The 24679-nt window shown below is 43.2% G+C and overlaps 2 protein-coding genes and 1 long non-coding RNA gene across 10 annotated transcripts; 1 reads left to right on the plus strand and 2 right to left on the minus strand.

The window, feature by feature from the left end:
• Window positions 1-345: 345 nt before the first annotated feature.
• Window positions 346-8778, minus strand: LOC140577542 (uncharacterized). Of its 3 annotated transcripts, none has more exons than XM_023797325.2 (4): window positions 8616-8778; window positions 6036-6173; window positions 5460-5571; window positions 346-3117 (listed from the first exon to the last, which is right to left on the minus strand). In XM_023797325.2, exons 2-4 carry the CDS (start codon window positions 6138-6140, stop codon window positions 866-868), a joined length of 2469 nt encoding a protein of 822 aa, XP_023653093.2. In that variant the 5' UTR covers window positions 6141-6173; window positions 8616-8778; the 3' UTR covers window positions 346-865. The 3 variants fall into 3 exon arrangements, with proteins under 3 accessions (XP_023653093.2, XP_023653091.2, XP_023653094.2); XM_023797323.2 differs by having other exon boundaries at window positions 5985-6173; XM_023797326.2 differs by having other exon boundaries at window positions 5969-6173.
• Window positions 8779-9444: 666 nt separating this feature from the next.
• LOC111836250 (uncharacterized) lies at window positions 9445-12751 on the plus strand. 3 transcript variants are annotated; one of them, XR_011992296.1, is made up of 3 exons: window positions 9445-10795; window positions 11241-11318; window positions 11414-12751. It is a non-coding gene; the product is annotated as an uncharacterized lncRNA (long non-coding RNA). The 3 variants fall into 3 exon arrangements; XR_002836375.2 differs by having other exon boundaries at window positions 10751-10795; window positions 11106-11318; XR_002836374.2 differs by having other exon boundaries at window positions 10757-11318.
• Window positions 12752-15420: 2669 nt separating this feature from the next.
• LOC111836243 (uncharacterized) lies at window positions 15421-21700 on the minus strand. Of its 4 annotated transcripts, none has more exons than XM_072713948.1 (5): window positions 21567-21700; window positions 18158-18278; window positions 17507-17644; window positions 16974-17133; window positions 15421-16767 (listed from the first exon to the last, which is right to left on the minus strand). In XM_072713948.1, the coding sequence occupies exons 3-5, from the start codon at window positions 17609-17611 to the stop codon at window positions 15770-15772; spliced, it is 1263 nt and encodes a 420-aa protein (XP_072570049.1). In that variant the 5' UTR covers window positions 17612-17644; window positions 18158-18278; window positions 21567-21700; the 3' UTR covers window positions 15421-15769. The 4 variants fall into 4 exon arrangements, with proteins under 4 accessions (XP_072570049.1, XP_023653096.2, XP_023653098.2 ...); XM_023797328.2 differs by lacking the exon at window positions 18158-18278 and having other exon boundaries at window positions 15421-15634; window positions 15729-16767; window positions 21567-21642; XM_023797330.2 differs by lacking the exon at window positions 18158-18278 and having other exon boundaries at window positions 16974-17034; window positions 21567-21642.
• Between the last annotated feature and the right edge of the window lie 2979 nt (window positions 21701-24679).

The raw sequence follows: 24679 nt of genomic DNA on the forward strand, positions 1-24679 counted from the left end.
TGGGCATGACTCATCACTGCACTTCTTTACTTCCACTGTAGTCAGTTTATATGGCAAAGGAAGTTCATATGCCCCATCAGATCACTCTAGCTCCAACAGAGAAGAAGCACTAGGGATGGTGGAAAGTCTTTCTGAGACATACAGAAAGATCTCTCAGTTTGTCATCTCCACCCCTAGTGTCAACAATCTTTTGGACACCAGCTCTCCTCTCTTCACTGTCATCTGAGCAATAGTGTCTGGATTATCATTTTGCAGAATGCATACCATGCTGAGTGCTGGATGGTTAGAAAACAGCATCTACTACAGCCTAATTAGCTGTGGCTGGAACAGGATGTGGTACAGGCCTTTCACACAACTGAGTTTTAATTTGATATACATGATTGAAACACATAACAGCAAGTACTTGGCAATCATTTTCATGATATTCAGGCAACTTTACAAACATTTTCAAATAAAGTATTTAAAAAAGGCACAATCAAAATTATTGGAAATTCCACAAAAACATAAAGTCATCATGTATCTTTTTACCAAATACAGATGCTCCTCTACTTACGAATGAGTTACATTCTGAACAGCCGTCTGTAACTTGAAATGTTCGTAAGTCGTTATTATCATTTGAAGGGTATATGTAAGTACAAAGAATTAGGATGCTGGGAGTACGCACGCTACGCTGCTGCGAGGTACTAGGCGAAATTGGGGCGCAGATAAAAAAATTGATGTTGCGGACTGGAAACGGGAGCCCAAGGAACACAATTTGGACTTACAGCCCTCTTCATTCGTATGTCTGAAAATTCGTAAGTTGAAAGTTGGTAAGTAGAGGAACGTTTGTAAAACTAAATTATATAAAATTAACAAAAATATATTTTTACTGGTAGGTCCTCTCCCCTGTGTGAATCCACTGGTGCTTCTTTAGGTATCCTAAATGACTGAAGCTCTTCGTACAGAGGGAGCATTGGTAGGGTCTCTCCCCTGTGTGAATCCGCTGGTGTTCCTTTAGTTTATCTAAACGACTGAAGCTCTTCCCACACTGAAAGCACTGGTAGGATTTCTCACCTGTGTGAATTTGCCGGTGCTTATTTAGGTCACTTAAATTACTGAAGCTCTTCTCACATTGGGAGCACAGGTAGGGCCTCTCCCCTGTGTGAATGCGCTGGTGAATCTTTAGGCCTCCTACTTGACTGAACCTCTTGTCACACTGGGAGCACTGGTATGGCTTCTCCCCTGTGTGAATCCGCTGGTGGCTCTTCAGGTATGCTAATTGACTAAAGCTCTTTACACAGTGGTAACACTGGTAGGGCTTTTCATCTGTATGAATTTGCTTGTGCTTGTTTAGTGTTCCTAAATGACTGAAGCTCTTCCCACACTGGGAGCACTGGTAGGGCCTCTCTCCGGTATGAGTTCGTTGATGTGCCGTTAGATGGCCTGATTGACTGAAACTCTTACCACATTCTGAGCAATGATAAGGCTTTTCTCCAGTGTGAATTCGCTGATGTGTCTTTAACTCGCTTAATTGGCGAAAACTCTTTGCACATTGGGAGCACTGGTAGGGCTTCTCCATTGTGCGAATCCACTGGTGGCTCTTTAGGTGTCCTACAAGACTAAAACTCTTGACATACTGGGAGCACTGGTAAAATTTCTCATTTGTGTGAATTTGCTGGTGCTTGTTTAGGGTTCCTAAATGACTGAAGCTCTTCCCACACTGGGAGCACTGGTAGGGCCTCTCTCCAGTATGAGTTCGTTGGTGTGCCTTTAGGTGGCCTGACTGACTGAAACTCTTACCACATTCTGAGCAATGATAAGGCTTTTCTCCAGTGTGAATTCGCTGATGTGTCTTTAACTCGCTTAATTGGCGAAAACTCTTTGCACATTGGGAGCACTGGTAGGGCTTCTCCATTGTGCGAATCCACTGGTGGCTCTTTGGGTGTCCTACATGACTGAAACGCTTCACATATTGGGAACACTGGTATGATTTCTCGTTTGTGTGAATCTGCTGGTGCTTATTTAAGGTTCCTAAATGACTAAAACTCTTCTCACACTGGGAGCACTGGTAGGGCCTCTCTCCCGTGTGAGTTCGTTGATGTGCCGTTAGATGGCCTGACTGACTGAAACTCTTACCACATTCTGAGCAGTGAAAAGGCTTTTCTCCTGTGTGAATTCGTTGATGTGTCTTTAACTCGCTTACTTGGCGAAAACTTTTTGCACATTGGAAGCACTGGTAGGGTTTCTCCACTGTGTGAACCCACTGGTGGCTATTTAGGTGTCCTGCATGAGTGAAACTCTTAACATATTGGGAGCACTGGTAAGATTTCTCATTTGTGTGAATTTGCTGGTGTTTGTTTAGTGTTCCTAAATGTCTGAAGCTCTTCTTACACTGGGAGCACTGGTAGGGCGTCTCTCCTGTGTGAGTTCGTTGGTGTGCCGTTAGGTGGCCTGACTGACTGAAACTTTTACCACATTCTGAGCAGTGAAAAGGCTTTTCTCCTGTGTGAATTCGTTGATGTGTCTTTAACTCGCTTACTTGGCGAAAACTCTTTGCACATTGGGAGCACTGGTAAGGCTTCTCCACTGTGTGAATCCACTGCTGGCTATTTAGGTGTCCTACATGACTGAAACTCTTCACAAGTTGGGAGCACTGGTAAGATTTCTCATTTGTGTGAATTTGCTGGTGCTTGTTTAGGGTTCCTAAATGACTGAAGCTCTTCCCACACTGGGAGCACTGGTAGGGCCTCTCTCCCGTGTGAGTTCGTTGGTGTGCCGTTAGGTGGCCTGACTGTCTGAAACTCTTACCACATTCTGTGCAGTGATAAGGCTTTTCTCCTGTGTGAGTTCGCTGATGTGTCTTTAATTCATCTAATTGGCAAAAACTTTTTGCACACTCTGAACACTGGTAGGGCCTCTCCCCTGTGTGAATCTGCTGATGCTTCTTTAGAGTACTTAAATGACTGAAGCTCTTCCCACAATGGGAGCACAGGTGAATTTTCAGTATCACACCAGGGCCAAACATTTCAGGGTGAGACTTCTTGATGTGTCTATGGAGGTAAGTCTCTGACGTATATGACATAGTACAGTGAGAACAGGGGAACTTGTTCACTCTCCTCCTTGGTATGACAGCTTGGTCTGAATAATGAGAGATATAGAGAAGAGCAAGCGTAAGTTTGGAATGGGGTCATGGGAACAAAAGTGATGGATTCAGGAGAAATAAAGTGCCTGGGTCTATTGGTGCTTTTCCACTGCTACTAAGAGCTGAGCCATACCCAAGCCAAACTGAACATTAGCTTTTTTCCATTGTAAATTAGCTAATCTCCACTGAAAGCGTGACTAAACCAAGCTGGGTGCATAACCGCCATCTGAATAGTTGAAACGCACAGAGACAAGGAAGAACTGGTGATCTGCTTCAAACCTCATGGATTAGGAGTATGGCACAACTAGACATGGTGATCTGCTTCAAAACTCATGGATTAGGAGTATGGCACAACTAGACATGGTGATCTGCTTGAAAACTCATGGATTAGGAGTATGGCACAACTAGACATGGTGATCTGCTTGAAAACTCATGGATTAGGAGTATGGCACAACTAGACATGGTGATCTGCTTGAAAACTCATGGATTAGGAGTATGGCACAACTAGACATGGTGATCTGCTTGAAAACTCATGGATTAGGAGTATGGCACAACTAGACAAGGTGATCTGCTTGAAAACTCATGGATTAGGAGTATGGCACAACTAGACATGGTGATCTGCTTCAAAACCCATGGATTAGGAGTATGGCACAACTAGACATGGTGATCTGCTTCAAAACTCATGGATTAGGAGTATGGCACAACTAGACATGGTGATCTGCTTGAAAACTCATGGATTAGGAGTATGGCACAACTAGACATGGTGATCTGCTTGAAAACTCATGGATTAGGAGTATGGCACAACTAGACATGGTGATCTGCTTGAAAACCCATGGATTAGGAGTATGGCACAACTAGACGTATTGATGCATTCCTGATAACTCCGAATTTCCAACTTTAAAATTAATAGAGAATAGCTGAAAATAATGGATTTATAATGAAAATTTACTAGGGGTATAATGGATTGTAATTGATCTGTGATGCGTACTGACTATTGTGATCTGAAGAAAATCACTTTGCCTACGTTGAGATCACCAGAAAAATAAGTCATAATCTCGACATAACACAGAAAAAGATAATGATGGATATCCTCTATGGACTTCTGTACAAAACAGAGCTATAGTGAAAAGTTAAACAAAGCAGTTATGTATTCACATGAATAGGGTATGTTGCTTTAACTGTGCTTCAAGTTCTTCTAGTAATAAATTGAAAGCAAAGTTAAATGTTCCCCCTTTTTTTCTTGTTGATCCAAAAAATGATCTGACCCATGACTGAAATACCGTGATACGATCCAAACCATGAGTTTTGTGACTCGTTGCAACCCGTTACTAAGAACACTGCGATTCTCAAACATGCGTTAGTGGAGATTATGATGTTCCATTTAAACTGGGAAGTCGGAATCTCTGAGTCGAAAATTTCAACTGGAACACCCCTGCAGTCGGAGTTCCAACTCGGATAGTCAGAGGAACCTCTATAACAGGGCTGGGAAATCCAGAAAGGGATAAACGTGTATGTAGGTTTTTGCTGCAACTCCCTAATTAGATTATTAATTAGAGGACTGATTTGCTGAACAGTCCTCACACCTGGGTTTGAACAGCTGACCTAAAGGTTACCCTAAAAACCTGCGTACACACCGGCCCTTTGCGGATAAGATTGGCCAGCCCTGCTCTACAACCCCAACCTCAGAATTCAAAATCGCGGTACCGTTTATCAACAGAAGTCAACACTGTAGATATATACTATTTATTAGCACTTATGCATTGTGTCTCATTAAATTAGTCATACACAAAGTACTATCCAACCTCTATTTGCAGTCATGTTGCTATGGTGTTTGTATGGGCAAAATACCATATGATGCATTATCATCAACAGGTATTGCTAACAATGGTTAACAATGAACTTGTATAGAACTGGTTTTGCTAAATGCCTTTCCAACTTCTTGTTCTGAAATACAGTTAGCTTGGGTGTGACATCAGTCCCAGCTCCAACTTTTGACCTCCAAGGTAAATGGAACGCAGCATTAGCACAGAGTGAATCATGGTACACACCATGGGAACAGTAGATAGGCGCTGCTTCGGTTTTACATCACAATTGCTCTCAAAACTCAGCAATGCCTTTACTGAGCTGACCCTTCTGTACTGGAAAATCAAAACAAGCTGGAACTGCACTATAGCTAGTGTCTGTTCGTGGCATGGGTCGGGTATGGTCTGGTTCCTGTACGTCAGTGGAAAAGCACCATAACAGAGCAAGAATTCAGTAACACTGTACACAGCACTAGATATCTGTGCATGATGCAGCATGTTGAATTTTCTGGATGGTAGAAGATTTTTCTAGTCACCTGGGTTTGGAGGTCTGACACTCCCATCCAGCTTCTCCTCAGTCACGTCCTGAAACACTGTTTCTTCTTTCACCTCCCCATTAAAGACGGGACACACTGTACTCTCTGCTTTCTGAGGAAAGGAGAATACAGTCAAAAATTCTTCTGTAAAGAGTTCAACTGGTCTATGGGACTGAAAGCAACATTTTTCAGCATCACACAAAGAAGCAGGGCCAGATCTACCAATGTCTTTACCAGGTATCATACAGGACACATTTTTCCTGACTGATACTGAACACAAGCTGCCCTCAAGCTGCTGCTCTCTCTCCACTCCTAATCCATCTAAGCAGCTCACTGCTGAAGGTACTACAGGGTAAAAGCACAGGTGACATGACAGCAGGCCTGTGAAGGTGTTTAGATGCAGATTCACTGTCATAGTTACACTGCAGGAGGCAGGACACACAGAGACTGTGTAAAATCCCAGATGACTTCAGAAAGGTCAAGGTTCATGCAGTTGCCTGGATACTAACAAGCAAGACGAGCAACCTGTGAGTGCAGAAGGCAGCTGGGCCCCACACCAGCAGCGCTCCATTTCGCCTTGTCAGGGCTGCTGTGCCCGGCCCCGTCCACATCCGATATGAGGACGTCCTGTGCTTCCTCCTTCACATCTGCCACACTTAGCTGGGGAGGTTTCTGGTCCATGCTGCAGCTGGCCACAGCCCTGCAGGTGGACGTCTGTGAGCAGAAAGGGAATGAAGGACATGCTTCGAACCTGTTCAAAACTTGTCCTGTCTAATGTAGCCGTGTGTGACTACAGGATTGGACTCTGTGTCTGTGATCAGAAGGTTGCCAGTTGAAATCCTTTTGTCCACACAGTGTATATTCTCATTCAAGGAATCCAAGACTAAGAAACCCATAGTAACAATGGAAGGTTTAAAACTGGCTGCCGATGAGGCTGGTCTACAGGGACAGATCTAAGGGATCATCCCACATCAATAAACCTGGCTGATCGATCCGCCAGCACTGATCTCCCACCTCATCGGTCACACGCTGATTAACAGATTACTGATGTTATTTCGTCTTTAATTCTCCCTCGTTTCTCTTTTGGCTAACAATAAACAACAGACCCACCCATGGCCACCCCCAGAAATATAACTGGCCCCTGATGGACACCCCAATAAAATTTTCTGCAGGCATCTCTGCTGCGTTATATTCACTAAGGATGTACAGATCAACAATGAAATACTGATTCTTTCCATTTGACTATTTAATTCCAATAATTGATTCTAAAATTAAAATATCGATATGTCACCAGGTAATTAAAAAGTTTTTACAATACCAAATTAGCAGCGTAAACTTCTGTTCCAGAAACCAAGATTAGACTGAGCATCATGCAATCACTGTGGCAACTAATTCTGGAAATTAACCCTTTGGGAGTGCAGGGTCAGCTGACAGAAACGTTGCTTTAAGGGGCTGCCACAGCAGGGTTCGGTGGTTGGAATTGGCGTGCTCATATCTCCACTTTGACATTCTGTCATTTCCTGGGGAAGAGCACCGCTTCTCATCCCAGTCCAGGGGTGTCGGTACGATTTTAGCTCCCTCAAATAAATGACATTTATTGGCTTAAGTCATGAATAGTTTGCCATTTGCCCCACAGTAAAGATTCAGCCCCCTGTACATTCATCTCTAATCATGCCCCTGTCCTAGTCTATGTCTATGATTTATTCAATAATTTTCACCTGCCATCAGTCAAATTTAATTTGATTTGATTAAAGTTTATCATATATCTGAGCACTTATTCTCAGCCTCTCATTTCACACATCACACACCACGGATCTGTACTCATACCTTCACAAACTCTATTCATTTCCCTCCATTTTTTCCTGCTGGAAGCCAGATATATAATTCGCATTTATTGGACTACTATATATTTCTGTCTTTTTCCCTTGACATAAACCTCTGAGAATAATTAAAAGATAGTTCCGCCAAATTCCAGGTTTACCATTTATTACAGAAATGTTTAATGGTGACAGCCCTGAATTATTCAATGAATTAATTAATATAATTCCCGAAATTCTGCAGGACTTACTACTACTTTGAATGCCTAAATGCAATTCGCATTCCAATCACTGCTCCTTTAGTAAAAAAAGGAGATCGTGTGAACAGCGCTGCCCGCACTTCTGACGGGCGACAAAAAAAAAAAAAAAAAAAAAAAAAAACTTCTGACGGGCGACACCCACCTGTGAAGCTGGCCTATTCTGAATAAAAGTTAACCATAAGACAAAATCTAGTTAAACAAATGTTGGGATTCGTTAAAAATCTCCAGTAATATTTCTACAATTTTTAACTATGTTAGACATTATATTAGGCATTGCTGTCGGCCACACGGGTCTATTGAATTTTAAGTTGAGTGATCTACCTAGGCTTTGACTAGTTGCACTTCTTTGCAACGCCGTCTCTCTCTCCTTTGCTGCAGTGTTGCTTTTTTATTTAAAACTAAATTATAAACGGCGTACACAGTTGTTAATCTCTCCATTTCCAGACACGGAAAGCACGGGTCTGTACACATTTTAGCGTCCGTTTCCATGGCGAATCCTTTTTCAGCGATCGGCTGATGATGGCTTTTTGTTGTTCCACGAGGCATTAACACTCAGAGCTGAATAAACTCAGACCCCTAAGCAGTAATCAGCGTTTCTGGAACCGATAATTATGCTTACGTCATTCTGGGGGCATTGAAGTGATAGTTAAGGTTTAATCCCCAACTCGCTTTCAGGAATACAACCCCAGTATATAACCTCCAACCAGGCAGGGGCGCCCTTAAAGAAAGCAAGCCCGGCGGTGTCCCCCTCTCCTCTCCTCCCCGCTCGGCAAATTTCAGGTCAGTTCTTTGTTGTTGTTATTGTACATGACAACACAATTAGAAATTAGTCGGCAACTCCCTGAACGGTGCAAACAAAGACATAAGAAAAAACGTAACATGTGAATAATATACACAAAATAGTCAATAAATATTTGCACAAGTATAAATGTGATAAAGTGTAGCGGTGTGTGATAGTCCCTCAGTGCCCGGAGTGGCTTTTATCCCCCGCCGCAAATTTTATCCGCCCACTAGCCAAATGTTGCTTTGGTCCCCGAAAAGGTTTGGGTGGCACCGAATATTGGCATCGGAATACCAACCTTGGTATTATTTGGTATCGCTCGTCTTAAATCTCCTCAGCCTACATCCCTCACATTCCTCCCCGCTACTCCGCTGCCGTGCAGGATTCGCGTCTTGACGTAACGCAGCGTAATGCGTTTAACCACATGACGTCTCCCAGCTGTGTGGTTGGCCACGCCCCATTCCTGCCGAACTGCATGTGTCAAATAAAAGTCAAGATTTTAGTTTGTCATATCCAATATTAGTGAAGTTCAACCGCAGTTAAATAATTCCATATATTTTTACCATTACTGCATGGGCTTTTGTACGGTTCTGCATTTTAGTAAAGACATATATTTAGAAATTGTATTCCTGGTTTATATGCATTTAAACCTAGACATATTTCTGTTAATATTGTGCAGTGAACTGAGCCAGATGACATAATAATGAACAAAAGCTTCTACGTTGTTGAGATTAACGCAAGAAATCTTGCGGCAAATATATGTTATTCCATTATGAACAATTAGGGTAATATAAACCCTATTATTATTATTATTATAAAAATTAGCTATATCAAAAGCGTCGGGGTACAGACTATTTGCAAGGTATAAAACTGATACATACATGTAAATGCATGTGCATGTGTGTGCAGACTTGCCTCGAATTGAAAATCTCTCGCCAGCTCACTGACCAAAGATGACCCGGTCTTATCGAGCTAAATATACGGTTATAATCGATAAAGCAATTCGCGATTGAGCTGAATATACCTTTCAATGTAGTGGAACACGTCGGTTAAACTATCAAGCGAAATGTAAACGACTTTTTACAATAATAAAAATCGCCTTTGTAAAACATTCGTAAACGCACTTTATTGATGTGAATGCTTGGAGCAGCGGTAAAAGTGAACTTGAAAGTACATCTGCCAAAGAGCACACCTTACTTGAATTTTTGATGCTGCTTTTCGATTGATGTAACGAGATTGTATGTGCGTACTTCTTGTTTTTTGTCTTTTTTTTTTTTATCCTTATATGATAGGTCACTTTACTGTACCTGTATGCTGCCTTATAGTATTCCTGGCCTATACTATTCTTTTAATGCTCTTTTTTTTTTACAACTGCCTTGTTCTTAACCATTTATTCTTGTATATTGCTTTTTGTTATATTGTAAATGCACTATATTGTTATCTTGTTTGACAAGTTTAATTAAAAAAAAGAAAAAAAAATCTGCTAAAGAGCCCGATGGCTGCGCATGCGCCGATGGTAGGGTGGCGATAAAAGAGCAGGCACAGGAAAGGCATCCAGGGCCCTGATGGATTTCGTGGAGCGTCGGCGGGCATGTTAACTTCGCCCCGTATCAGCCCTTCCGTTTGCTTATTTGGTTTGGTATGTATTTTTTTGTGGGATTGGAGCTTGTAATGATAATGGTGTGTGTTTAAGTGGTTAAGGTTTGTTTTGGAGTTCATCATTGACACAGATTATAAAGCTTGCTACACTGCAATTATTTAACAGGGCTGAGAAGAGGTGAGCGCTCTCCTAGGCCTAGTGGCTAAAGGAGTACATTTTCCCTAAAGCAGATATAATGCGTGGTGGCGTCATTGCTTTTAAACCACAGCTTAGGATAGATGGAACAGATCAAATCATTTTGCTCATTTAATATTCAGATTTTTAAGCTAAATCTTTAGATACCAAGGTTTATTATCTGGACACCTACCACGATCAAGGATGGCATATGCCACTCTTATTAATGTCTACCACATTTTATTATTGTTCAGTGGCTTTTGGCTTGCCTGAATTGATGTATGCCAGTTTGCTTGAGTAGTGTAGTGGTCTTGGTATATGTGCAACTCCAAAGATATTTGGATGGGTTCTCTTCAATGGGTCAGGTATATTAAGTCCTGTTTTTTTTCCCCGGAGGGGTGCCAAGGTGAAGGTGGGAGAAGAGACAGGATAATCAGTTCTCCATACAGGGTACACTCGGTCATGGAAAACCTGGAAAAGTTTTGGAAACTAGCCTTAATTTTTGTTTCCCGCTTCGTTCCGCAACGCTCTAACGGAAATGTGCAAGCGGAAGTCAGTAGTTGCGTACCTTGGTAAACATCCGCTTCCGGCACTTTTACCGCGCAGATTTCGCGTGTTTGAGATCGCTGCTTTTTTGCTCGCCATGCCATTATTTTATTTATTTGCATTTTATTGATCACTCCGTTGCCTCTACCAATCATAAGGTACGTATAATTATTTTAATATTGGGATTAATTTTCTTAATTGAACGTTATTTGCACATTGGCGAAAGTTGTCCACCGTCTGTGTTTATTTGGTAAGTAGATTGGCTGTTATCGTACCGAAAATTGTAATATTATTATCTGAAACTGCATGATCATCAAATCAAAACAAACCTGTGGGTTTTGGAAAATTCTTGTGGTACTGGAAAAGCCATGGAAATTTATTCTGCCAGAATTGGGGGAACCCTGTCTATACCATTTTTTAACACAACAATGACATCTCTCTCCTACCGAATGTTTTTTTTTTCCCCAGCTGCTGGCTAGTACATAACAGCAGATCCCACCAAGATCCATTCCTATAGCTGTAATCAACAGCAAACATCTTTTAGTTCAATCTGGCGTTTTTGTTTTCTTGCTTCTCTCTGCCTGCATGCACTGTACTGTAAAGCCTGCAGTTGATTCCTCCTCAGTCAGCACCTCTACTTTGGCCAGGAGCAGCATGGACCACGGCAGCTGTATCCACACTGTAAGTGTCCCCAGGGAGCTCAGAAAGCACTCCACCCTGTCTCCAGGTGAACAACTTTTCATTGTGAATCAGGTTCGTGATTTTTCTGCCCATAGAATACTGTGGTTGCTGAGGCTCGAACCCAGCTGAGTAACCCTGCTATCAGCTACCCACATCCAGCAATCCCTCACAGGGCTTGGACAGGATCAGATCCAGAAGAAACATCAGGCAAGCTCACGAGATGCAGGCCATCATCTGTGGCTACAGTCTACACGTAATCCTTCTTCAGAGCTATAGAACTGTTCATTAATGACCTTATCACTACTTCCTCTGAGTCTGCTTGTCTCTCATGTTCTCCACATTGACTGAAGCTCCTCCCATACTGGGAGCACTGGTAGGGCATCTTGCTTGTATGAGTTCATTGGTGTCGCATCAGTTCTGATGATTGACCAAACGTCTTCCAGCACGCTAAGCAATGGTGTGGTCTCACCCATGTATGAATCCACTGGTACGTCTTTAGGACTCACTTCACTGAATCTCTTCCCACACTGGGAACTTTAATGTGTCTAACTCAATTAATTGGCAAAAACTCTGCCTTTGCACACTCTAAGCAATGGCAATGCCTCTCCTCTGTGTGAATCCGCTGGTGGATCTGTAGGTGACTGACATGAATAAAACTCTTCCCACAGTGAGAGCACTGGTAGGGCCTCTCCCCTGTGTGAATCCGCTGGTGGATCTGTAGGTGACTGACATGAATAAAACTCTTCCCAATGTGAGAGCACTGGTAGGGCCTCTCCCCTGTGTGAATCCACTGGTGGATCTTAAGAGCTCCTACTTGGCTGATCTTCTTACAGTAGGAACGTAGGTGCTGCTTTAGTTTCTCTAAAACGTTTAAGCCCACTGGGAAAATTTTCTTGTTTGTGTGAATTTCCAGCTCTTCCAACACTGGGAGCACTGGTAGGGTCTCCTGTGTGAGTTTGTTGGTGTGTCTTTAGTGGTACCACATTCCGAAGTGGTAAGGCTTTTCGCCCGTGTGACTTTAATGTCTGTAACTCATCTGATTTTATCCCCCCCCCCCCCTGCAAATTTAATACGCCTGCTTTTCAAACTATGTTAAGGGTCCTGAAACCGCTTGGGCCAGTACCGAATATCAGCATCGAGATACCAATCTTAGTATTATTTGCTACCGGATTAAAAGGGAAATACGTGATATTGCCGTCCTTAATACTCACCATGCATCACTCTGCTGCAGTAATGACTGTTATGATGTACCATGCTATATGTTTACACCACGGTGCTATGCCTGCTGGCCCTCTGCTTGGCCACGCCCCAATTCTGCCGAATGTATTTCTTATGTTGTACGGAATTGTATGTTTTTGTAGGAGTGCCATAGAAAAACTGTCTGTAAAAGAATATGGAAATTAATGAATTCATATAAAAATGAATAAGAATTATTTTCTTTATTGCTTTTTCCTTATTGCTTAAATCACAGCCAGAGGAATTATTAGCAGAGGCCCCTGGGTTTCAGAGTAGGTAAGGCTGATCTATATTCAGTAACGTAAGTACAGCATAGCCATGAACCCCACGCCGTAGCCTTGCATGTGCCTCCTCAGAAATGTAACTACACGTTGCAGCAATGCATGTCGCAAGAACTGTGATTAGACCACTTGGAAGCATTAGTTTTTGTTATGGATACAAAGAAAGCATACATACCTGTGGCCTGTACTACAAAGCGTGGGTTACTGGCTTATCGGGGTAACTTGTTGGATTTAAGGTAGCACCGTTTAAATGGACCTCATATTCATTCATGTACATTTTGCCCAGACTACCTTAAATCTGACACGTTACCCCGTTAAGCCAGTAACCCCGCTTCGTAGTACAGGCCACTGATGTGCTCCTATCGCTGATTGAAACTGGCGTGCTATTTATATCTAGAAATAAATAACCCACCCTGGGCTTCATAGCAACAGATCTACAAAACACTCAGGATGGCTATGGCTACGCCACCTTCACTTATCACCATCATTTTTCCAAATTCGTCCACGGCATGTTTAAATGTAACCAGGACTTGATGAATGGGTACTTTGTTAAATGTTTTTTTTTTTTCCCCAGTTTCAATTGTTATTCAACAACTGATTGTTGCAGGGTGGGAAGACAATAAATGCAGCATCCAAAACTATGTATGACCTGGCATTTTGATCGTGCGATTGTGGTGCTCCCTAACACTGGGGCACAAATATAAATGCTTGCAATGGCATAGGCTCAATCCAGAAGTATAGTTCAGGCTTTAAAGTGCCCCTGGTTGTCATGGCGATTGCCATTTGGAGAGCTGTGTACTGCCTAGTGCAATAGCAATGGGCAAACATGTGCACTGACCTCACTTCCCATCATCCTGTACAGCTGAGTGTCCGTGTACGAGTTCTGCAAGTATGAAAGGCCCTGACTGAGCGAATCATCCTCTAATTAGTAATATAATTAGGGAGCTGCGGCGAAAACCCGCAAACACACCGGCCCTTTGCGGATAAGATTGGCCACCCCTGTGCTACAGTATTATACATCTCGTTTCCTGTAAATTATCCAATGTTATGGCTGAAAATCTACATTGTACACGAACCCCAGGCACCTTGATGAAAAGGTCAAATCTGATGGAGATTTTGCCTGTTACCAGCTGTCAGGGTGGATGCACTCCGATTATTGAAGGATGGACATTCACATTGTTGTTTTAAGTTTGAAATGATATTTAAACAAAAATTCTGGGGTATACCCAATGATAGGTGACCTGTGTTGGACTTATTTATATTATTGTATGATGTTTGCTATAAAAAGGTGTAAGGAACACTAGAGAGTTAGAGGCAGAAAACTTTGACTCTGGGATGTAACATCAACTTTATACTGTCATAACTTCCCTTCATTATGCAGATTGGAAGCAAGAAACTTTAAACACTGCTGCAAGTAGTTTTATACACTATGAATCAGACAAAGATTTGTATATAGGTGCCATTTGTAAAATGGTCCACTTTGACCTATGCAGGCGGGAGCCCCCCCTTACGATCCCTGCTGCTGTCATCAACCAGGGGTGGGGGCAAAGGTCCCTTTTTATAGGAGCCCCCTGGGCTTCAGCCTGGGTAAGCCTGTGCATTTAAACAACCTTGCACCCACCTGAATCATAACTGCCTGTGCTGTGTGTATATAGCTTTGAGTTCAAACCCAGCTTTGTTTTAGGCAAACATTCATTATGTCCAAACTGGGAAAACATGCTGTTGCACGCTTGTGATTTCCAAGAGACTGAAATAAATTATGTTTTGAAACAAACGTGGAACTGAATTGGAATGAACTGAATGATTCGAATGCGAATCAGAATTAAATTGAATCAGGGCATCTGTGTCAATACCCAGCCCTAATACATGGTAACCAAGTGCAAAATAAATTCCTTTTATGGTCGTAACAAACATTCATTCAGAACAAAGGATCACGCAATAAATGAGTAACAACACACTTCGCAGTCCGCCTCATGATCTCTTTGCCACATAAAAGCCACAATATTTTATTTATTCAACCTGTGACATATACTTTATTAAACCTGGCCAGCGGAATGATCTTTTGTTTCTCACAGAATAAAAAAACTAAGCTTATCCCGCTAATAAGCTGGGAAGTTGCTTCACTGTCAGCTCTGCCATTATTAGACAATCTCAGTTATGGATTGAATTTTCTGGGTATATGGAAGGTTTGTCTGGTAGCCTTTTGGTGATGGTACAGTGCCACATTCTGAGCCCAGCTTTTCTGTGACGCCATGCTGCAACCATTTTTTTCTGACCCAGGGCCATTTATTTGCGTTGGAGACGCTAGGAACCAGTGCCGGACTCTGAAAAAATCCGGCACCAGACTAAACATGCAACTGATACTCCTTGTGGTCCAAACGGAGCCCTGGAGGGACCATGGGCAGTTCTTACAGTTACATTTATCTGATGCTTTATCCAAACACACCAGAGGGAAGGGCTACAATTCATACACACTCCCAGGGATTTCAACATGAGCACTGCACTGTTTACATAATGCTCTCTTTTTGTTTAGTTACAAGCACATGCAGCAATGGACCAGTGACAAAATGGACCAGCATTCCTCGTCCAGAGCATAGAATTATTTGTACTTTTATTCATTTTTCCTGTAACTGTACAGCTTGACACATACATTTGAAATCACCTTGGTAGAAGGTTCTTTAAGCTTCCTCATATGGTTCAAAGCTCTGCAGCGGCAGCACACCGTCACATCCCGTCTTACACCATGTGACGTGACCCATTTGGCTGCTTGGCAGAACCGAGGTCCACAAATCTCACTTCCTGTATCGAAACAGTACAGTGTTGCTTCCCTTCCACAGGGGTTCCTAAGTGATGCCATACACTCTGTGGCCAATTTGGCATTTTTGTTACTTACACTGGTGTCTCTACAGCTCCTGAGTGAGTGAAATTCCTTCCTCACTGCGTAGTGGTAAGACGTCTGTCCTTGTGTTTTCGTTGGTGTTTCTGAATCTCTCGTAAACGACCAAAACTCTTCCCACACGGAGCACAGACATAGGGTTTCTCTCCTGTATGAGTCTGTTGGTGAGATTTTAGGTTTCCTTGGTGAGTGAAGCTCTTCCCACATTGGGGACACTTGAAGGGTCTCTCTCCTGTGTGAATGCGCTGGTGCGTCTTTAGGGCTCCTAACTGAATGAAGCTCTTCCCACACTGGGAGCACTGGTAGGGCCTTTCCCCTGTGTGAATCCGCTGGTGCATCTTTAGGGTTCCTACTTGACTGAAACTCTTCTCACACTGGGAGCACTGGTAGGGTCTCTCCCCTGTGTGAGTTCGCTCATGTGCCTTTAGAGTTCCTACTTGACTGAAACTCTTCCCACAGTGGGAGCACTGGTAAGGCTTCTCACCTGTGTGAATTTGCTGGTGCATCTTTAGTTCTTCAACGCATGTGAACCTGTGACCACACTGGGAGCAGAGGTAGGGTTTCTCTACTATGTGACTTTGTTGATGTGTTTTTAGGTCTTTGAACCAAGTGAAGCTCTTCCCACACTGGGAACACTGATATGACTTCTCTATTCCATGGGTCCGCATATGCCTTTGTAATTCACCTGACCGAGTGAAATTTTTCCCACATTGTGAGCAGTGATGCGGTCTCTCCCCTGTGTGAGTCCGCTGGTGTATCTTTAGGCTTCCTAACTGACTGAAACTCTTCCCACACTGGGAGCACTGGTAGGGCCTCTCCCCTGTGTGAATCCGCTGATGTCTTCTCAGGTCTTCTAAATGATTGAAAGTCTTCCCACAGTGGGAGCACCAGTGAACTTTCAGTATCACACCGGAGCCAAACTCCTCAGGATGGAATTTCTTAATGTGTCTGTGAAGGTAAGTCTCTAATGTGTAGGACGAAGGACAATGGGAACAGGGGAACTTGTCCACTCTCTTTCCTGGTACGAGAGCTTGGACTGAATAAAGAGGCATGGAGAAGAGCAAACATAAGCTTGGAATTGGGCAATGGGAACAAAAGTGATGGATTCAGGAGAAATAAAGTCCATGGCAGTGGAGTCTAATAGAGCAATAATTCAGTAACACAGATTGCATACAGCACTAGGTATCTGTGTGATGCTGCATGTGGAATATTCTGGAAGCTGGAAGATTTTTCTGTAGTCACCTGGGGTAGGAGGTCTGACACACCCTCTTCTCGTTCTCCGTCTCCCTTCAGTATCGTCCACCTGAAGAGGGACAGTCACCTTCTCCTCAGTCACATCCTGAAACACTGTTTCTTCTTTCACCTCCCCATTAAAGACGGGACACACTGTACTCACTGCATTCTGAGCAAAAGAGAACAGAGTCAATAACATTATTCTGTGAAAAGTTCAACTGGTCTATGGGACTGAAAGCAACATGTTTCAGCATCACACAAAGAAGCAGGGCCAGATCTACCAATGTCTTTACCAGGTATCATACAGGACACATTTTTCCTGACTGATACTGAACACAAGCTGCCCTCAAGCTGCTGCTCTCTCTCCACTCCTAATCCATCTAAGCAGCTCACTGCTGAAGGTACTACAGGGTAAAAGCACAGGTGACATGACAGCAGGCCTGTGAATGTGTCAGATACATATTTACTGTCATAACTACACTGCTGGATGCAGGACACACAGAGACCGTTTAAAATTCTCATCTCATCTCACTCCATTTCACCTTGTCAGGGCTGCTGTGCCCGGCCCCGTCAACATCCGATATGAGGACGTCCTGCACTTCCTCCTTCACATCTGCCACACTTAGCTGGGGAGGATTCTGGTCCATGCTGCAGCTGGCCACAGCCCTGCAGGGGGACGTCTGTGAGCAGAAAGGGAATGAAGAACATGCATTGAAGCTGTTCATTATGCAGATGATGTATCTGTCCTGCACCATCAGGCTTTGAGCTCTCAGTTCTGCTCTAACTGGGTCATCATGATGAAGGTCCGAAGCATCTGGAAACTTGTCCTGCCTAATGTAGCAGTGTGAGACTCTGCAGGATTGGACTCTGTGCCTGTGATCAGAAGGTTGCTGGTTCAAATCCCGTGACTGGCTGATTGGTCATATCAGTGTTGGGCCCTTCAGCAAGGCCCCTAATGTCAAAAAATGCTACAGAAGCTTGCAATTAATGGCTAACGATGGCATCGCAGAGACAGAGGACATGTGTAAAAACTGCAGAATTCCTTTATACTTGTGCAAATGGCAAATAAAGTCCAGTTCCACCATCATGGCTGGATGGACTTCTGAAGAGGATGCAGTCCTGGAGGTTGGAGCTGCCTCTATTCAATATGTCCATGGCCTGATCTGAAATAACAAAACTAAAACTGATCTTACCTGCTAGGGGTTCAAGTGCAGCCAGTCTTACTGTGGCTTCGGTGAGAAGCCCAAGGTTCACGTTCACGCTGCTCTGTTAGTAAACACTTTTCATCTCCTCTGTCTGTGGTCATGGGTGGAACTAAAGAAAAGTAAACTTGGTATGACATACACACCAAACTAAAAACTATTAATTCATAGTTAGATATTATTCCTCCAATGCACTAAACGAACCAGAATCCCTAAAACAATGGATGCTGTGGAAATGACAACAGTATAGGTCAATTCCCTGGATGGCTCCTTTACCGGGTGGTAAAGTGGGTGTGCTGCCGCTGCAGAGCTTTGAACCATATGAGGAAGCTTAAAGAACCCCATACTCATTCCACACCCCCAAACTAGGGCTGGGCAATATCATATCCATATTATATCACAATTATTACCAGGGCTTCAGATGATGGGCGAAGCCAACTTTTCGCTACTATACGGACATTTATTTGCCCCCTGTTTGGTAAGTGGATTAGAAGTACACTTAAAATATTAATGAGGTAATATTAATGGCCAAAAAAAATCAACATAAATTTGGCATATCCTTATGTTTCATAAGCATGTCAGACTTTAAAGTGCAAAAAGTACCACCACATCACCAACTCTTTCTTGTTTATCCACAAGATCTCCCGTTTTAAGATGTCATAGCTGCTGAGCTGCTCCTTTCTCCACTACCACCTGTGGGCATCATCCTGAAGTATACCAAACCATAGTATACCAACAGTATCGTGGTGTGCTCTGCTACAGTGCATATCGCCCTGAAGTATACCAAACCATAGTATACCAAGAGTATCGTGGTGTGCTCTGCTACAGTGCATATCTCCCTGAAGTATACCAAACCATAGTATAACAACAGTATTGTGGTGTGCTGTGAGCACTACAGTGCATATCGCCCTGAAGTATACCAAACCATAGTATACCAACAGTATCGTGGTGTGCTCTGCTACAGTGCATATCGCCCTGAAGTATACCAAACCATAGTATACCAACAGTATCGTGGTGTGCTCTGCTACAGTGCATATCGCCCTGAAGTATACCAAACCATAGTATACCAACAGTATTGTGGTGTGCTCTGCTACAGTGCATATCGCCCTGAAGTATACCAAACCATAGTATACAAAGAGTATCGTGGTGTGCTCTGCTACAGTGCATATCGTCCTGAAGTATACCAAACCATAGTATAACAACAGTATTGTGGTGTGCTGTGAGCACTACAGTGCATATCGCCCTGAAGTATACCAAACCATAGTATACCAACAGTATCGTGGTGTGCTCTGCTACAGTGCATATTGCCCTGAAGTATACCAAACCATAGTATAACAACAGTATTGTGGTGTGCTGTGAGCACTACAGTGCATATCGCCCTGAAGTATACCAAACCATAGTATACCAACAGTATTGTGGTGTGCTCTGCTACAGTGCATATTGCCCTGAAGTATACCAAATCATAGTATAACAACAGTATCGTGATGTGCTCCGTTACAGTGCATATCGCCCTGAAGTATACCAAACCATAGTATACCAACAGTATTGTGGTGTGCTCTGCTACAGTGCATATTGCCCTGAAGTATACCAAATCATAGTATAACAACAGTATCGTGATGTGCTCCGTTACAGTGCATATCGCCCTGAAGTATACCAAACCATAGTATACCAACAGTATTGTGGTGTGTTCTGCTACAGTGCATATTGCCCTGAAGTATACCAAACCATAGTATATCAACAGTATTATGTAGTGTGCTCCGCATAGTGAATTTAATAAACATAAAGACACGCCCAGTTTTGGGTATGATAAAACTACCATAGATCTGTTTACTAATCCGCTTAACAACTTCCGAGTGAAAACCTCCATATAGCATCGGAAAGCTGGCATCCAGCCTAATGTTTCGCCTGTCATTTGAAGCCCTGCTGATTATTGCGCATGTGCAATATAATATCATTGTATCACACACACTACCCCAAACAAGCTCTATCCCCCCTACATGCTCTCCCCCTCTCCAAAAAATCTGCATCTCTGGCTGTCTTTCATGTCCCACCAATCAGTGAAAATGCTTTAAGTGCATTTTTAGTGCGATTTTTCTCCAAAAAAAAAAAGTTTCAGATCTTCCCCCATACAACGCATGTGTTACCTTCAAAAAAGATCCATCAAATAGTTTCTGAGTACCACACTAACGGGATAAGAGTCCACATCGCTGACTGTTCCCAAAACCATACACAGTGTTTCCATCCCCATCTCACAAAACTCTTTGTATTGTGTCATGTGTCCGTCCTTAAAACGCTTAGCTAAATTTGTGGCGTTTGCCCCCTTTGTCAGTATTATTCGGTGACACAACTTGTACGCAGGCTTACATATGATATGTGCTGTGGTTTACTGTCTTTATATGGCACACCACCAAAGTATTTCCAGACACCACTCCAGCTACACTGTTTATCTATTAAGTGAAGTGATCATCCTAGTGGCTGCGTTCACATTACCAGGCTGAAGTGACTCAAATCAGATTCTTAGCTTTAATGTGACACAGGTCGTTCTTTTTTCAGGGCTGTGTGAAAACAGAAATCTGATCTCTTCAATTCAGATTTCAGTCACTTTCATATGTGGTCCTAGATCGTTTAGATTCGCGGCCATTGCCACATGAATGAGAACGGTCAGATCACAATCCATGTGTTTTGTTTTCATTATTAACATACGCTGAGCGCTGTCATTGCTAGCCAGCACGGGCAGCACAGCTAAATAACAATGGGGGAAAGTCACAGCTGTGATAACACGTATCCGACCTGAGCAAAAAAATGCCATGGTAGTTAATACACGCTGAACGCCTAACCTGTTATGAACAAGTTTAAGTGCAGGATTTGGGCTTAAATCGCTCTCACCAAACACACATATACGGCCTGCCTGACGAGCGGGGCATGTATTAGTCTGGGTATGTGAAACTCCTTTGGTAGTACACCACTAAGGGGGGGTTTCAGTGGCCCAGCAGCAACCCCCTCTCCTCCCATCGACAAATTTCAATTCAATCCAGTCTTTATTGTTGTAAATGTATGCGTCCACACTTCGAGCCCGAGTCACAAACTCGCGGAACGGTGCAAAGACACAAGACGAAACGTAATTTATACATAATATATACAGAATAGCCAGTAAGTATGTGCAAAATTCCAAATGTGACAAACAGTACGTAGTGGTGCGGCGAGTGCGGATATGGGAGTCTTTCAGTGGCCGGTTCATCTTTTATTCCCCCGGCAAATTTATTCCGCTTAGGCTTTTATACCAAACATAATATGAAATGTTTGGGTCGGCACGGAATGTCGACATCGGAATACCAACCCTGACATTATTTGGTTTCGGATTGAAAAGAAAATCAGTGGTATCGTCCGTTGCTATACTCACCCCATATCCCTGAAGTTCCATCCAGCTCCTCTGCTGCCGAGCAGGATCCAACGTCATGATGTAAGGACAATCACTGCGTATTACGCTAAACGTTCAACGCCATGACGCTTCATTTGCTGCCGCAATGTGTGGCCACGCCCCATTTCTGCCGAATATGTTTTGTCATATTAAGTGCTGGGGCTTGATATTGTAGTACTTAAGTATTACAATAATTCTGGATATTTTATCATTACTAACGAGGCTTCTGTACGCTTCTAAATTTTAGTAAAGGCATACATTTATTAAAACTGGTTACTTTTTTATTAATTCAAACCGAAATCAATATAGCACTGTTTTAACCACAGGGTTTACAAACATCTTTACTCTTTACTGTCTGGCCCGGTCCCATGTGTCTCCCTGTTTGGCCAGCACTTCCCACTGGCTGTCGTGCACTTCCCACTGGCTGTCGTGCACTTTCCACTGGCTGTCGTGCACTTCCCTCCTGTCATGAGTTTGAGGCTGGCCTGAGACCTGCCTCATCTGTGTGTTATATTTTGGTTTTATTTTATCCCCTAGTGTCTGCATGGTTAATTTATGCCTTGCTTATGGTTACCCTGCCTGTGCTTTATCAATCGTCTGCTTTACTTGTGTTCTTTGATTCCTCCTAGCGTGGATTAGCCCTCAGTGTATGTTCCTGTTTCCTAATCTCTAGTATCTGTTAATCGTAAATTATTTCACCTGTTCCTTTTTGCCTCATCCTATGTGGATCGTCTCTTCCTCTCTCTCATTCCCTGCCATAACAGGCAGCATGTAAAGGTTAAATAATATAGGTGCTAAAATTGAGCCTTGGGGGACTCTGCATGTAATAGATTGATACTTTGAGATGTAGGTGTCAAAGTGCAGCAGAATATTCATACCACTTGGGTATGATCTGAACCAGTTTAAGACTGTACCAGAGAGGCGAACCTAGGTATGCAGCTGGTTTGGCAGAATTTCATGGTGTACCATGTCAAAGGCACCAGTGACATCCATAAGAACAAGAATGGAGAGGTTACTTGAGTCTTCAGTTAACCATATATCATTTAGCACTTTAGAGGAGTCATTTCAGTGCTGTGACTCGCCAAAAGCCAGAGTGAAATATTTCATGGAGATCATTAGTGTTAGAATCAATCAACTGAATAGACATAACTTTATCAATTATTTTATCAAGAAATTGAATTTCTATCTAATTCTAAATTGGATTCTGAGTATTAGATGGAATGAAATCTAACCTACATTTTTATCTATCCTAAATAGTATCAGTAGGCTTTGTGTGCTTCCGTTTTCTTTCTGTGTGCCTGCAGTCTCTTGTGAATTTTAAAATTGGATTTGTGTTCCTCCATGGGGATCTCTCTCTGATACAGTCTGTTTTCAGTGGGGCAATAAAATGTACAGTATACATTCTGTAACTCTGGAGTTAAACCTCTATAAATGCATTAGATGGGAGGGGGAGTTCAAGAGGAGGAAGAGAGAGCCTTAAGATAGCGTTTAATAACCTTCCTCTTATCATTCCAGCTCATGTTGTACACTGGCATCTCAAAGAAGACGCAATAATGATCAGAAACCAAACCATCTTCTATGTGAGAAACCTTGTCCAAACGGGGCGAGGATCTTTTCCACTTTGGATGCCTCCAGTAGATTCTGGCAGATTACACTGTGAGCCAGCTGTAGAAAACAGACCACAATCATCACACCAGTAGGAAGGTTCTGTTTCCGCTATCTTCTGTTGGGAATAATGTCAGCTCCTGAGATCTTCCAGCAGGAGATGAGCACACTTTTAAAGAACCATGAGGGCACAGTCACTGATGGACAATGTGCTACTTTACGGATGGAATGAGGAGGAACATAACTGCAGCCTCAGTGCAATGCTGCAGGCCATTAAAGACTCAGGCCTAAAGCTGAACACGGACAAGTGTCACCTAGGAAAATCAGAGATTCATTACTTCTGGTGCATCATTGGAGTGGACGGGATGAAGCCTGACATCAGCAAAGTGAAAGCCATCTCCGAGGTGCTAAGTCCCGCGAACATGAGTGAGCTGCGGTAAGTGCTGGGACTCGATAACTACCTGTGTAAATTCATACCTGACCTGTCAACCACACTGCACCCGATCACAGAGCTGTTAAAGGAGGACACTGCTTGGATCTGGGGTGACTGGCGAGAGCAGTCGTTTACTAGGGTCAAAGCTATGTTATCATCAGCGCCCTTACTAGCATACTCTGATGGCCGCAAACCAATAGCTGTCAGTGCTGAAGCAAGCAGCTATGATCTCGGAGCCACACAGCTACAAGCACATGAAGGTGAGCTTAAGCCAGTCACCTTTTATTCACGTACATTAACCGATGCAGAGAAAAGATCTGCTCAAATGGGAAAGAGTGCCTGACAGCAGGCTGGGCATGTGAGTGATTTTCTCGTTATTTATATGGCATAGGCAGTTTCTGCTTACGCACAGACCACAAGCTGTTGCTTCCACTGATCAACACATATGACCTGGACAAAGCACCAATCAGGTGCCAGCATTTGTTGATGTGCCTCATGCGTTTCAATGTAAAAGCCGTGCACATGCCAGGTACATGTGCCGACACACTTAGCAAAAACTCACTGAGGGGAGAGACAACGTCCAACACAGAGGAGGATGTTAAGGTGTTTGTGGAAGTTGTGGTGACAAGCAGACCAATGTCAGCTCACAGACTGGATGACATCAGGAAGGCTACATGTAAAAAAAGCAGATCTCCAGATGGTCAATAATCTCATCAGGACAGGCTGGCCGAAGGGAATGGCGCAGTAGCCATCACTGCAGGGAGTACACAGTGAGAGCACACAGTGAGAGCACACAGTGAGTGCACACAGTGAGTGCACACAGTGAGTGCACACAGTGAGAGCACACAGTGAGAGCACACAGTGAGAGCACACTGAGTGCACACAGTGAGAGCACACAGTGAGTGCACACAGTGAGAGCACACAGTGAGAGCACACAGTGAGAGCACACTTATCTGAGTCCAATGGCCTTGTACTGTACCAAGACAGGATTGTTGTCCGAGCCACACTAAGAGCAGAGATACTGCAACGGACACATGAGGGTCACTAGGGGCTTACA

The sequence above is a fragment of the Paramormyrops kingsleyae genome, chromosome 7, assembly GCF_048594095.1.
Source record: "Paramormyrops kingsleyae isolate MSU_618 chromosome 7, PKINGS_0.4, whole genome shotgun sequence".
In the NCBI taxonomy this organism is placed as follows: domain Eukaryota; kingdom Metazoa; phylum Chordata; class Actinopteri; order Osteoglossiformes; family Mormyridae; genus Paramormyrops; species Paramormyrops kingsleyae.